General features: G+C 45.8%; 4 protein-coding genes across 6 annotated transcripts in view; all 4 read right to left on the bottom strand.

The window, feature by feature from the left end:
• LOC308087924 (H-2 class II histocompatibility antigen, E-S beta chain-like) overlaps window positions 1-16,014 on the bottom strand; it is a 224,182-nt gene that overhangs the window by 8,209 nt on the left and 199,959 nt on the right. The window lies entirely within an intron of this gene.
• The window catches only part of LOC308087919 (H-2 class II histocompatibility antigen, E-S beta chain-like), a 662,842-nt gene that overhangs the window by 461,388 nt on the left and 185,440 nt on the right, over window positions 1-16,014 (bottom strand). The gene's annotated exons all lie outside the window — the stretch shown is intronic.
• trpm3 (transient receptor potential cation channel, subfamily M, member 3) overlaps window positions 1-16,014 on the bottom strand; it is a gene marked incomplete at both ends in the record, with an annotated part of 344,779 nt that overhangs the window by 244,507 nt on the left and 84,258 nt on the right. The window lies entirely within an intron of this gene.
• LOC308088775 (acetyl-coenzyme A synthetase, cytoplasmic-like) lies at window positions 11,042-13,096 on the bottom strand (the record flags this gene model as incomplete). Its single annotated transcript, XM_080433354.1, has 1 exon — window positions 11,042-13,096. The coding sequence occupies one exon, from the start codon at window positions 13,094-13,096 to the stop codon at window positions 11,042-11,044; it is 2,055 nt and encodes a 684-aa protein (XP_080289480.1).

The raw sequence follows: 16,014 nt of genomic DNA, 5'->3' as shown, positions 1-16,014 counted from the left end.
TGTGGTGGCGGGCAGGGCACTTTACCACTGCGCCACCCACGAGTGTTGGCGATACCTTTGTGCATTTTTTTTGCTTTTAGCTTGTAGATCTGCTATTCTAAAAAAAAATTGATTAAAAAAAAATTAAGATTCAGGTCTTAATGGGTTATGTACAAAACTTTCAGCACTTTTTCCACCCCTGGGTGCAACCCACCTACTCAGCTGTGCTCCTCTTCCCACAAATGTGCGTTCCTTACAAATGGGACGCCATTTTAAAAAGGGAAATAAACAGGCTCGCCCATGTTTATAAAGGTTATTGCCAAGACATGGTGTTACAACAGAGAAATAATCTATCAAAACACACATTTTCAAACTTTCTTTAGTTTGATGTTTATTTGAAACATTATGAAACATATTTAATAATGTTTCATTCATGTAATTTCATTCATTTACTCCCTTTCATGCATGGAATTGAATGTTTAAAAACATTTTGCGGAATTTTCTTTTTATGACATGCCCAAAATAAGGACGTCAGGTTCAAAGTAGTTAAAATATTCTACAAGACCAAATGGCTTGAGTGGCTATTTCTCCCCCACAGGGTTGCTGATGAAACATCATTTATTTACTCTGCCACCATATTGTAGCCACAGTGGAAACGACCCAAAATGAGGCTGAAAGCTAAATAAAGCCACTTAGTTCCTCATTCCAATCTCTGCTGCTTGATCCTATTCCAGGCCGTTGGGGAGACACAGTGTTCAGGGTTTCACACTGATGAGGAGATACTTTTTATCGTTGATTAGTCAGCTTTACAACGAGGTAAGGAGCGGGCATTCGTGGAATTGGAAACAAGTGGGTAGCGCCCCCCAAAAATCCCCCAATAGGCTTCTGTTGGTAATCAATCTAGTTTTGAGCGACCTGCCAGCACACACCTGCTGAGAGGTGTGTGCCACTGCCAGGTGTGTGACTGCTGGTGTTCCGTTACGCAGATTAACCCTTTAAAACCGCAGGAACGCATCTGTGTCACTTCTTGAGCTAAAAAGCATTATTTTACACTTTGGCTATTAAAAAATAGCAGATATACAAGCTCATAGCGCGGCACTCGGTGCCGCGCTATGAGCTTGTATATCTGCTATTTTTGAAAAATTATGAAAATGTGTGCAAATCTTTGAATGTATATTGTTTTAAAGCGAACATTTTTAACTCAAATCTTTGCTTCTGGGGGTCCCTGGAACACAATATTTTGAGATGGGGGTCGGCGGCCAAATACATATCATTTTGGGGGGTCCTTGACATGAAAAAGTTTGAGCTCCACTGATATAGAAACATAAGTTTTTTCAGAAAACTGTTTGGATTTAGAAGACATTTGTAGAATCGGCCTCAGGTCTTAATGGGTTCAGCATTATTTGGTGTCAGCCCTGGTACCATTTGCAGACAGGTGTGTGTCAGTCACAGGTGTGTGTCAGTCACAGGTGTGTGTCAGTCACAGGTGTGTGACTGGCACCTGAGCATGGGTCCTGCAACTTTGACATCAGTCTTTGGTACCGTTGGGCAAATCTTGCCTGTAAATCTCTGGAAGGAAACCTATGGTTCCTCAGTGAAGCAAGGGTGAGGAACCGGTCTTCTTAGGTTGTTGTCTTCCTTTGACTTCACCAGTCTCACAGAACTTGGTCCTAAGTTTGGAAATGGTACCGGGGCTGACACCAAATAACACCGGCTTCCACTTGCCCTGTTGCACGGGCCTTATCCTGAAGGGATAAACGTTGTGCCTCGTTGTGACTAATCAACGATAAAAATGATATAAAACACATTGATCAACCAAAGTTAAGTTTCCAAACTTTTTGTGGTCAGTTTTTTGTTGGATTCACGTTAACGTGTATTTTCAGACATTTAAACCCTCAATACTTAGTAAACTTGACCTTTTGCTCTGTACTTTGGTCTGCTCTTTTTTCCCTCTACACCAAACCTCTTTGTTGAAAATAGAAGATCTACAATGCTCCCACCAGAATAGGGATGCTACAGGGTTTAAGTGGTTAGAGTGGCTGTAGTAACTCTGAGGACCCTCTAGGGGTCCAGGACCTGTAGGTGTGGAAATGTGGTGTCTCCCTGGGACCCAAACTGACGTAAAATTTGCCGATCTATAAGGACAACGAGTCGCATCCGCGACGCTATGTGGGCTTGAAGGTCTGCGGTTTCCGCCGGTGTGCTCACATGCACCGGTTGGAGGGTGAAATGGGGGGCTCGGTGCCACAGAGTGCAGAAGGAGCAGCGATGTTGGCACAGAGAAACGGGGGGATTTGGAGCCTCATTACATAAGGCTGTTGACAGGGGGCCGTGTGTGGCACAAGACCAACAACGTCCCACTGTGTCCTGGACTCATTAATATTCCGCTAAGGGACCGTGGTGGCACGAGCCAACCACACACACACACACACACACTGCTGAAACCTAGTCTATGCTCCGCCACACGTCGAAAACAGCTGACATACAAGCTCACAACGCGTTGCATCCACGACGCGGTGTGAGCGTGTAGGTCTGATATTTTTTACGCGCGACACCGTCAAGCGACAAAGTATGAATCGAGCTTAAGGGACCGCGGCACCGGCCAATCACACTGTGTCTTGGACTCACACACTGTCGGAGGCACTTCTTCCCACTTAACATTTTCTTGTCTGTTTGGCTCGGCCTCTTTTCTCTCTCTGTCTGTCTCTCTGCTTTCAGCATCTATTTTTTCTGTCTAATCTTCTTTCTCCGTCTCCTGTGTCTCTCATCTCTCTGTTTTTTATCCGTCTCTCTCACTCTCTAACTGTCCCACACACACACACACACACACACACACACACACACACACACACACACACACACACACACACACACACACACACACACACACACACACACACACACACACACACACACACACACACACACACACACACACACACACACACACACACACACACACGTCTCTCTCGCCCTGTAGAAAATGCATTCTATTTCTCTCCTCTCTCGTGGGATGGGGTTGAAGAGAGAGAGCAAAGAGAGAGAACAGTGCTGTAGCCTAAATCTGTGTGCTTGGTCCTCACAGGATTCATATCATCTTCTTGATGCTCAGCCACTGTTGGTTCGGCCACACAGTACGTCACAGAAACAGGCTGTGTGTTTACAGGCATATTATATATATATATATATATATATATATATATATAGGTATATATATATGTGCCCCTGTGTTACATAACCAAACAATATATACATGTAATACCCATCATGTCCCTCCATACTAGCAGTCGCAGCCACTGCAGCAGTCTGATGGTGTTGCACATGCCCTCTCGCAAATTGGTGTAAAGTAACTAAGTACATGTCATACTCAAGTACTGTACTTAAGTACACTTTTGAGGATTTTTTACTTTACTGCAGTATTTCCCATTTTCAATACTTTTACTTCTACTCCACTACATCTCAGAGGCAAATATTGTACTTTTACTCCACTACAATTATTTGACAGCTTTAGTTACTTTGCAGATGTAAATTATAATATTATAAAACATACATTAACCACTTTAGCCCTATTTTATACATAGGCTATTTGAAAGTAGCCGATCTACAAGCTCACAACGCGTTGCATCGCGACGCGTTGTGAGCTTGTAGATCTGCTATTTTCAAACATTTTAGAACTTTTACTTTTGGTACTTTAAGTATATTTTGAAGCCAATACTTTTGTACTTTTACTCAAGTAACATTTTGAACACAGTCCTTTTACTTGTAACTGAGTATTTCTAAATTGCAGTATTGCTTTTACTTTTTCCACCACTGATTCTCGCTGCATTTCGGTGTTTTCACAGTTTGTTTTGGTAGACCAAAAACGTCCCCGTCTACCAAAACACAAATTCACCAAAATACAGCAAGAGGACAGTGTGTTTCTGCAGGTAAACGCCACCACAGACCACACTACTCCAGTGGCCGATGACTGCTGGTATAGAAGGAAATTATTGTTACGTAAAAAATGTCAACACAGGGCAAATAAGTTACACACTATGCCTTTAAGAACGCTTGTGTGTCCCCTGTGGTGGAGCCCGTGCTCGAGGTGGCCCCTCAAGTGCTTGAGAACAGTATGGGTTAAGCATTCTCTGTGTGTTTGCTTTATGTATAATATATTGGACCAACAAGAGTATCTCATACTGCTGTCATCTCTCTTCTGGCTGGTGTTTTGTTTAGTTTTTTTCCCTTTTTGAACCCACCACTGTGTTATGTATGAGTCACTTAACTGGTTAACACCCACATCTAGAAGACACTCTCACTGGCTGTTATTTCAACTTCAAACAACTTTATTTTCCTTTCGGAACTTCGTTTGTGCAAAGACAACATACAGTCAATACATATACCTAGGTCACTATAAAAGACACAAAGTACATTTAATTTCAGGAGAGCTTTTGTTTTTGTTTTGTTTTTGTCAAGTTTGTTTTGTTTTGTCTTGTTTATGTACAGTATGCATGGATGTATTTGTTGTATTGTTTTGTCTATTGTACTTTCTGTATTTTTGTGATAAGGACCCTCTCGAAAACAAGAGGATACATCTCAAGGGGTCAATCTTTTTCCCTCCTTTTTTTCCACTTTTTGCCCTCTTCATTGGACCTTTTTATGTAATGTCAATTGTAAGAAAAATTGTGAGGAGGTTGGATGGGAGGGTTTGTGTTTGTTATGTTTGTCTTATCCTGTAAGCTGTGACAATCCTTCAATAGAAAGTATGTTAAAATAAGAACGCTGGCGTGAAGAACAAAGTGTACAAGTTGTACACGTGGCCAGTGGAGGAAGACGCACTCTGATGTTTTGCTCAAGTAAAATAACAATAGGCCTACAGTACCGCTATCCACTGCCAAACTTATTGACCTGCTCTGCCAGACAGACAGCAGCCAGACACTTCTCATCGCAGCTAAAGCCATCTTGAGCCCAATTTTATTATTCATCACCCACCGAAAAGTGCGAATCCACAAGCTCACAAGTTAAGACTGAAGGCATAGTCGAGTTGTAATATATTCTGATATTAGGGCCACACCCATATGGATCAGACATGAGAAATTGATGAAGGGGGGAAAGGGGTTATAGGAGAGAGAATGATGAAAGAAAGAATGGCGTGGATACTACACACATGTTACAGGGAATTCAAGATTCCATATTTTACCAAGGGCACAGGTTCATACTGTACACTAATGTTGTACAATAAGCCTGCATTGCATTTACACCCCATGCTCAGGTTTTTCATTATTCATCCTATTCCTCCATGTCACTTTTGACATGCACATGAAACTGATTTTTATACACCGCTGCTATTTTTATATGTATATTTTATATATTTACCACCTTCACATTAAGCATTTCATCCGTATGCCATCTATCCGTATATGCTATGCAATTTTTCTTTATTGTATATTAGACTTTTCCTATTTAATTTGACAGTTATTTGGCTTTCTCTGCATTCTGTGTTCCTTTCATCTCTCTTCCCTATATTCTAGCCGCTCCTCTAACGGTAACCGGAAGACTCGCCCCAAAACACGCTCTGCCCCATTTTCAGACCAGCGGTTCATGTATTCTTGTATTTGTTTTATGAGGATAGGTTTAGGAATACGTTTAGGTTTTGGCACTGTTTGACTGAGGTTAAGTTTAGGAATATGGTTAGGTTCAGGCATAGTTTTACTGAGGTTACATTTAGGAATACCAGGTGAATACTGCCGGATTTGCCCCTGGGCGACTGTGTTTTGGGGCGAGCGTTTTGGTATTCCCTCTAACTGCTATGTTGAGAGCTCGCACAGAGTAGAATTTCACCCACTCTTTTATACACCTGGTATGTGATGTGACCAAGTTGATTCTGATGTACAGTCTGGTATCTACCTCACAAAGTGGGGTCCAGGTGACCCCCAGGGGTCATGGAGAGGGTTCCAAGAGGTCCCCAGCAAAATGAGGAACAGTTTAAACACTTACTGTAAGCCCCATAAAAAAAAGGTTGGCTGTTCAAAAACAGCCGCACCTCAAGCTTGCAACACGTTGTGAACTTGTACATCAGCTATTTTCAAAACATTTGGACACATCTTGATAAATCTTCTCTTATGGGGGTCCCTGGTACTAAATATTTTCAAAAGGGGGTCCGAGGCCAAATACATATTAATGTGGGAGTTGCCTTGACATGAGTTGCACCGCAGAAGACAACATGCCATCTCAATGAAAAGGCCTCAAACATCATTCATGAGAAACCTCCCTCACACCCACTGTCCACCCTGCTCACTTGCTCAGTATTGGGAATCATGTTCTGTGCACCAAGGGGTGGGTTAGCATAGATAATTTTAGACACCCCCCCCCCCCCCCCACTCCATCTGCTAGGAGGCCAACTGCCATAATATCCTTTTAGATGTGAAATGACAGTCATCCCCTCAGGGGCCGTGAACTGGAACTGTGATTGTCGACGGGTACCACGGGGTCTGTGGGAGACGAGGGGAGGAGGCTGGGGGAGACCAATGGATTGACACGGCAACCGTCTCTCAAGGGGATGGAGAGAGAGGGATGGAGAGAGAGAGAGAGAGAGAGAGAGAGGGAGAGAGAGAGAGAAAGAGAGAGAGAGACAGACAGACAGACAGACAGAGAGAGGGGGGGTGACACTTGAAGATCCTCAGTGTTCATTTAATTGTGACAGTGTGAAAGTGGGGTCTGCACGTGTACACACACACACACACACACACACACACACACACACACACACACACACACACACACACACACACACACACACACACACACACACACACACACACACACACACACACACACACACACACACACACACACACACACACACACGAGAACTCTCAGGTGAGAAGCCATGACAATCCCATTATAAATAGAGGATGGAAGAGAGCGAGATACAGACAGACAGAGAGAGAGGGAGGGAGGGGGGGGGGGGTAACACTGGAAGATCCTCAGTGTGTGCAATTGTGAGTGTGTGAAAGTGGGGTCCATTTGGGTCCATTTTGACACGTTCAGAGGTTGTTGATTTGCTATTTTTTGGGGAAATTCTGAAAAATTCCACCTACATTATAAAGACCTGCCCCAAAATATGTGTGCCGTAGCTAAAGGGTTGATTAATATTGAGGATTCTACTGTGCAGGGAAGAGGGAGGGTGACAGAATTGATCTGCTAAAAATAGCTTTGTGTGCTGTTTCACTTTCCTTGTGCCAGTGTCCAATTTGCGCACACACACACACACACACACACACACACACACACACACACACACACACACACACACACACACACACACACACACACACACACACACACACACACACACACACACACACACACACACACACACACACACACACACACACACACACACACACACACACACTCACACAGTGTAGCTGATTAAACTCAGGTGGAGAGCCATGACAGTCCCATTACACATAGAGGATGGAAGAAAGACTGGAGAGTGAGAGAGGAGAGAGAGAAAAAAAGAGAGAGAAAGACAGACAGACAGACAGACAGACAGATGTCTGGATGGAAGAGAGAGACAGACAGAGTGATAGATAGATGCACTGTACCGTAGTATTGATCTCAGTTCTCATAAACTAGAGTTTTGGACCTGAACTAATCCTGAACCAAGGAAATCCTTGACTGTACAGAGTCAGACTCCACAGGCTGCCACATGCAGGCAGACCTGCTGAGCTCCCAAGAGGAGACACACTGTCTGTCCACCCACTGCACTGCACACAAAATATGAGTTGTTCTTTTTAACTACCTGCCAAGTGTAACAACACATCAGACACACAGACGTCCCACAGATTACAAACACCCAAAGAGATTTTAGTTCGTTTTTTTTTAAACATGACTACTTCGAAATAAAGTAGTCAAAATACTTCCATATCTGCCGGGTGCAATGCAGCAATGTGCAAACACACACAGCAGAGAGATTAGTGAGCTGACAGGGGAACAACGTCCAAATATAACCACCATAAAGCCTGTCAATCTGCTGTGTGTTCCTGTATTAGCCTTTACTCTGTATTCTGCACCATTTTGATCTCAACTCAACCGTTATTTATAACATTTACAATGACCAGTGGTCAACCAAACCAAAGTCAGATTAAAAACAAGAAAACAGAAAAACAAATAACACAATTTAACAACAAAAATAACAAAAAGAATAAAGACAGCATTTCACAATTAGGCCAAGATGTAAGCCAAACGTAAGGGCCAGGGTTATACGATCAGACAGAGTTAAAAGCCAAGGAGAAGAATCTAGTTTTAAGTGAGGATTTGAAGACCGCTACGGAGCAAGAGGACTTGATATGTAGGGGCAAACTGTTCCAGAGGCTGGGGCCGGTTACAGCAAAGGCTCGGTCACCTCTGGACCTGCAGTTAGTTGTGAGCTCAATCAGGAGCAATTGGTCCGCCGACCTCAGAGCCCTGGGCCCTGTATGGCTCTATAAGATCAGATAGATACTGGGGGGGGCAGCCCATTTTGGGCAATTATAAATTTGATGGGTAGCCAGTGGAGTGAGGCGAGGACCGGGGTGATATGATCGCGCTTCCTTTTGCCAGTAAGGAGGCGAGCGGCAGCGTTCTGTACGAGCTGCAGACGTCTAAGGGCCGACTGGTCGATGCCTACATACAGTGAATTACAGTAATCGAGCCTTGATGAGATAAACGCAAGGATTACTGTACCCTCTCTAGGTCAGGAGGGGAGAGATGGTCCTTAATCCTGGCCAGCAACCTAAGTTGGAAAAAGTTGGTTCTGACCACAGAGCTGATCTGTTTGTCAAACTTAAAGTTATTGTCAAGCATCACACCCAGGTTCTTTATACGGAGGTGTGGATGTTAGCGCTGAGGGGGCCCAAGGTGGTGAGAGAAGGGAATGACTTTTGGCCAAAAATGATGACCTCAGTCTTACTTTCGTTCAAAATGAGGAAATTGCTGTCCATCCAACTTTTAATGTCAGTGAGATTTGATACCAATACTTTTGTATTTTTACTCAAGTACATTTTTAATCGCGGACTTTTACTTGTAACAGAGTACTTCTACATTGCAGTATTGATACTTTTACTTAAGTAAAGCATTTGAGTACTTTTCTACCACTGCTAGTGATGTTCATAATGTTCAATGTGAAGGCATCCTTCAACATTGAAGACAACAGCTAAACAGCAGGAGGCGCTGTTTTCTCACACGTCTGAGGCTGATCTGGATTACACTGAGAAACGTCTTCAAGAGGATTTTATTATCACCGACGCAACAGAAAACGTCTCTTCTGTCAACGAAGACCCAGCGAGATTAACTGGAGAACCCAGATTACAGCCATATAATGCCGTCTTTTAGCCAAATGGAATAAACACAACACACACAGCTACACACATACACACACACTTGACCTTCATGCATAATGTCAGCCTCCTAGGGGTGAAAGCTGTAGCCGCTAGAGCACTGTTTCCCAAAAAGTGGACCAATTTTTATGGGTTGCGAGTAAATACCCCTTTAATTTTTTTATTTCCTATTTGTTTTTTTAACTATTATTATTTCAAAAGATGTTCAAAACAATTCACAATTGTTTATAAGTTAAAAACAAATTCAAACTTTTTCAAAATAATTCTATAAAAAAATATAATTATATTTTTAAAAATCCATTAATTACAGGGGGAAAATACTCTTAAGAGGTAGTGAACATAGCAGATCTACAAGCTCACAGCGCGTCTTATCGCAACGTGTTTTGATTGTGGTATTGTCGGGGAGGTTTGATCAATTGCTTCTGGCCATTTTGTAAAAATGTGTGTTTGTTTATGCCCAAATATCCAGTTTACAATATATCTATCAACACATTTGACGCTTTTAATCAAAGAAAGAAATTGGTGTGATATGTTGAGCTATGCTGCCCTATTATGATTAACACCTGGCCTTCTCGCCTTTCCTCTTACTCATCTTCCCTGCTCCCTGGTGTGTGTGTGTGTGTGTGTGTGTGTGTGTGTGTGTGTGTGTGTGTGTGTGTGTGTGTGTGTGTGTGTGTGTGTGTGTGTGTGTGTGTGTGTGTGTGTGTGTGTGTGTGTGTGTGTGTGTGTGTGTGTGTGTGTGTGTGTGCGCGCGCGCGCGCGCGCGCGTGCGTGCGTGCGTGGCCACCAGGGCACGTGAGTTTGGAGTTTAGCAGGAACATTTTTTATGTAGCGAGGGGTGTTTAAAAAAAAAGTTCAGAGCGGATTAACCAACTGGATTTATTATCGTCCGTCTTAAAAAGACGATGCAAACGTTCGTGTTTTGCAACATAGTTGATGATGGGGACGCATTTTTTTCGTGCCAAAAGGGGAAGTGTTTTGGACAGGAAAACTAAATACAATGCATCTTTTTTTTCTGTTGCTGCGGAGCAGACGGGCATGAGTGGAGTGTGGAATGAGCGGTGCGCAAGTATACGTGAGCAACAGAGCTCACATGAGCAACATGAGCAGACTCGAGCTAGAAATACATTTGGTTTAAAAAATAAACTTAAGGAAGCAATAATCCAAACGGAAATTAGATTAGATTAGGTTATTATTGGTATTTTTGGACAGACAAACCAGTTTTTTTTTATTATTATTATTTTTTTTTTACTTAAATTTTATTAAGTTTTCAAGAACAAAACACATAAAACAAAAGACAAACAATAGACATCACATATGTTGCCAAAAATCATCTTATATAATAATAAAATAAAATAGAAGGAAGGCACAGGTGCTGTTCAATGTTAATAAACGATAGTACATGAAAACTGTATTTTTTTTAATGTACATTTTGTTTTCGAATTTGGTGTTTATTTCACTAACATTAACCATGCTGTACTGCATTGTAAGAGACTAATGGGGATCCTTAATAAACAGTAAACAACAGCCTCCGTGAACGTGGAGCGCCATTTCCCCCGGCTCAACTCGGCTCACACGACCTGGTGACCACTGAGGCCCCGTGGTGACCGTGTGACCACTGTGGCGACCGTGTGATCACTGTGTGGTAACCGTGGTGACCGTGTGACATGGTGGCCACTGTGGTAACCGTGGCAACCGTGTCAACAGCGGCTCTGGAACAGATGCTCCACCACGGAGGAGTCGGCCAGCGTGGAGACGTCGCCCAGGTCCCGCTCGCCGGACGCGACCTTCCTCAGCACCCGGCGCATGATCTTCCCCGACCTGGTCTTGGGGAGGCTCGGCGCGCTCTGGATGTGGTCCGGCGTGGCGATGGCGCCGATCTTCTCCCTCACTCGCCTCTTCAGCTCCGCCTCCAGCGCCGCGTCGTAGGCCACGCCCTCGGCGAGCGTCACGAAGCAGTACAGGCTCTCCCCTTTGATGGGGTGGGGCTTTCCCACCACCGCCGCCTCCACCACGGCCTCGTGCCCCGCCAGCGCCGACTCCACCTCGGCCGTGCTGAACAGGTGACCCGAGACGTTCAGCATGTCGTCCGTCCGCCCCGTGATCCAGTAGTAGCCGTCCTCGTCCCGGCGGCAGCCATCTCCCGTGAGGTAGTAGCCGGGGAACCTCTGGAAGTAGGTGGCCTCGAACCTGGCGTGGTCCCCGTACACGGTCCTCATGATGCCGGGCCACGGTCGCTTGAACACCAGGTGCCCCTCGCACGGTCCCTCCAGCTCCTCCCCGGACTCGCTCAGCACGGCGGGCACCACGCCGAAGAAAGGGAAGGTGGCCGAGCCGGGTTTAGTGGGCGTGGCGGCGGGCAGAGGGGTCAGTACGTGTCCGCCGGTCTCCGTCTGCCAGTAGGTGTCCACGATGGGGCACCGGCCTTCTCCCACCACGGTGCGGTACCACTGCCACGCCTCGGGGTTCATGGGCTCGCCCACCGTGCCCAGCACCTTCAGGGAGTCGCGCTTGTGCTTGCGCACGGGATCGCCGCCGTACTTCATCAGCATCCTGATGGCCGTGGGCGTGGTGTAGAGCTTGCTCACGCGGTACTTGTCCACGATCGCCCACATGCGGCTCACGTCGGGGTAAGTGGGCAGGCCCTCGAACAGGACGCCCGTGGCCCCGTTGGCCAGCGGGCCGTAGGCCACGTAGGAGTGGCCGGTGATCCAGCCGATGTCGGCGGTGCACCAGTAGACGTCGTCGTCGGGCCGGTGGTCAAAGACCAGCTTGAAGGTGGTGGCGGCGTAGAGCATGTAGCCGCTGAGCGTGTGCAGCACGCCCTTGGGTTTCCCGGTGGAGCCGCTGGTGTAGAGGATGAACAGAGGGTCCTCGGAGTCACACCACTCCGGCTCACACTCGTCCGACGCCTCGGCCTCCAGAGAGCGCCAGCACAGGTCCACCTCCGGGTTCCACGGAACCTTCAGGTCAGGGCGAGATCTCTCATTGGCGGGTGGGGGGGATCGGGAGCCCTGTGGAGTAATCTCCTCTGGCTCTCTGGAGAGGTGCTTCAACATGATGCACCTCTGCACCGGGAAACCCTTGTCTTTGCACTTCCGCAGCGCTTCGTCGGCGATCAGCTTCAAGGCGATCAGCTTGTCTCCTCGATAGAAGCCATCGGCGGTGATCAGCAGCGAACACCGGGAGTCCGTGATCCTCTCGCACAGCGACTCGGCGGAGAAACCGGCGAACACTATGGAGTGCACGGCTCCGATGCGGGCGCACGCCAGCATGGCCACCGGCAGTTCCACCACCATGGGCATGTAGATGGAGACACGGTCTCCCTTCTTCACTCCCCGTGACTTCAGGACATTGGCAAACCGACAGACCCTGTGGAGCAGCTCCCCGTAGGTGACCGTCAGTTCGTCTCCGGGCTCGTTGCCTTCCCAGTAGAAGGCCACTTTGTCTCCCATGTTCCTGTGGTGGACGTTGCGGTCCAGGACGTTGTAGCAGATGTTGGTGCGGGCTCCCTCCATGCACTTGACGAAAATCTCTCCCTTGGTCACGTCAAAGTTGTAGTCCAGCACACGGCCCTCGGGGTGCCTCGTCTTCCAGAAGAAGTCTTTGGCGATGTCTCCCCAGAACTCGTCCGGGCTGTCGATGGACTTGGCGTAGAGTTCCTTGTATGTGTCGAAGTCGGGGACGTGGGCGTCCTTCTTCAGGTCCGTCGTTGCGTGGAACACGACCTCCTTCGGCGCTTTGTCAGGAGCCATCTCGTTTCAGTTCAAGATGACTGAGACTTTCAGATAAATGTATTTAACGATGTATTTAATGTATTTGTCTGTTCAGATCAGATCTGATCTGTAGATATATGTGGCAAGAGGAAGAGTTAAAGAGCTTGTTTTATATCTCTCAGTAGAACAATAAGCAGGCTGTTGTCAGTAGTGATGGTATAAAGGGGACACCAGCTGGGACAGATGGTGAGGTTACACAGATAGTAAAGCTAGTAGCTTCCTCGTCTTGAAGATGCCGTCCTCGCCACAATGATGCACGCGCAAAAGTATAATAAAAAATGTAATGTTAAACGCTACGAATGACAAAAAATAAGTGCATCCAGTACTGCTTCTATTTCTAAAGTTGTTTTCATATTAAAGTTATCATTACGCATGCAGACATGCCCATATATGGAATGGACATTCACGTCACATGTTAACCTGGCAATGATGGGTATGTCATCAAGCCAAATATGGATATGCCCGACCACCAGCGCAAATCAGCACGTCACACGCCCTGGAGAAACACTCTGCTACACCAGTGGGACCCAAAGTGTGTCCCAGTTACCCTCATAGTTCTGTATGCTTCGTTTTACTCTATAATGTAATTGTACATACCGTGCATTTCTTTTTGGCTTTGATTGGCTACATTTCACACTTGCTTTGGCAACAATGTAGCCTTACTGTACTGTGTGTTCCTATGCCAATAAAGCCCCTTTGAATTAGAGAGAGGGAGAGAGGCAGACAAACCGACAGACAGACAGACTGGAGAGAGAGAGAGAGTGATAGAGAGAGCGAGAGAGCGAGAGAAAGAGCGCGAGAGAGAGCAATGTTCCTTCTCATGGTGTTAATCCCACAGAGGGCTGCAGTGAAGCAGCCTCAGTAACAGCTATTATTACAGTCCGGTAACACCGTTTAACCACTTACACTAAACCCTCTGTTCTTACAACTGTACTTGGACCACTCTTTTTCAGTCTACACAAAATAAAAATTGCCGATCTACTAGCTTCCGTCTACTACACCAAGTCAAAAATTGCCGACCTACAAGTTCACAACGCGTCGCAGTGCAACGCGTTGGATCGGCTACTTTTTGCTGAATGTTCCCCCCAGAATATGCTGGGGTTCAAGTGGTTAATGTTACAGATCCTCACCCCACACTGGGGCAGTCTGCACGCACGCATGCACCTACGTGTGTGTGTGCGTGCGTGCGAGAGAGAGAAAGATAAGTGATTTCAGCAATACAAAATTAAATGTAAGCCCAGTAACACCTCCAGTGTGTGCCTCCATTTTGTTGCGAACGCAGCGGAAGGAGGCGCGCCTCCGCGCAAGTGGAGCTTACTATGAAACGTGCTCAGGTTGTGGGTCTGTATATGTGTGCAGTATTGTGTGCACTGCCTGTGTGCAGCCCCTCTGAGATAAGTAAATGTCCAATTTAGACGTACCATACATCAAATGAAAGGTCTTTGAAAACTGAACACACCTGTCAAGGTTGCGTTTAAGCCCGCCCCTTCCCCCGGAAGCCACGCCCCGGACAAGGCTCCTAAAAACTCCCCATTGAAACCCCATGTGCCCGAATCGCTCCGAAACTTTTTCTACCCCCCCCCTAAGTGGGGCTTAGGGGGGGGTACTTCGGGCTCGGATTTTGGCTCCGCCCCCCGGACACTTTGTTGAATTGTTCAAAAACATTCAAATATATATATTTTTTTGTGAATTTGTATTTTTCGAAGATGCTCCTTTTAACGATTTTTTTTGTTTTTGTTTTTATGTATAGGGATTTGTATAGGGAATTGAATAGGTAATGTTAAGCACATGTTTTGAGTATCTGCACTTCACGTGAGTATCTACATTTTTGGATATTGGATGCCTCTCACTCCACTTTAACTAAGTACAAATTCTACAGAGCCATTTTCACTTGAAGTTGAGTAATGTTATGACCAGTAGGAGTATCTGTACTTTCACTCAAGTACTGGGGTTGAGTACTTTATCCACCAGCACTGCTAATAGCACACTACAAACACAAGCGAGCGAAATAATAGCTACTACAGTTTCTCCAGTAAAGATGGCAGCGTTCAGCGCTAATGATCTGACAGAGAGCGTTATCACTGAAGAACCATATGGTCAACAGGAGAAGATGTTGGGAAGATGCCAGAGTATAGGATGAGAGAGAGAGAGAGAGAGAGAGAGAGAGAGAGAGAGAGAGAGAGAGAGAGAGAGAGACAGAGACAGAGAGATGTCTCTACACATACTGTATATGAACGTTTAAACAGTATCCACTCTAAATGGATGCACACACATTGTTCTGTTTCTCCAGAGTCCAGAGTCACTCTCAGAGTTACAGACCAGTAACAGTAGGCGGTATAATACAATGAGGAGGAGAACAGGGATCAGCAGGGGAACAGGTATTGATCGTCAGTTTAAGAGTTGTTAGAGCGCTCAGCTTAAGGCAGCGTACAGAGGGCTGTGGGCAGATCATTAAGCTATCGACTCAAATACAACCACATCCCAGGTGTGTGTGTGTGTGTGTGTGTGTGTGTGTGTGTGTGTGTGTGTGTGTGTGTGTGTGTGTGTGTGTGTGTGTGTGTGTGTGTGTGTGTGTGTGTCTGCGCGCGCGCTCTGTCTATTTACTATGCAGCCCACATTATTAAAGCTTAGAGTATATAGACTGGACTGGTCAACCCATTGGGTTCATTGATAGATGAGGTCTATGGATATTTCCAGTGGCTGGATGGACACTCATTTGCATGTCTACTAGGGATGTCACGATGTTAGAATTTCCCCACCGGTTAATTAACGTTATATCATGATGATTCATTCATTAAAAACAGTTGATTGAACTAAACAATTATCAGCTATTCCGCTTCACTGAATGTGGGTTCAAACTCATAAGGCTCATGGTGGGAAAGTAGCCTACTTTATCC

Source organism: Gymnoscopelus braueri, assembly GCF_963280865.1.
Source record: "Gymnoscopelus braueri genome assembly, chromosome: 7".
Lineage (NCBI taxonomy): Eukaryota > Metazoa > Chordata > Actinopteri > Myctophiformes > Myctophidae > Gymnoscopelus > Gymnoscopelus braueri.
The sequence above is the reverse complement of the archived record's forward strand: the minus strand, read 5'-3'. Positions and strand labels throughout refer to the sequence as shown.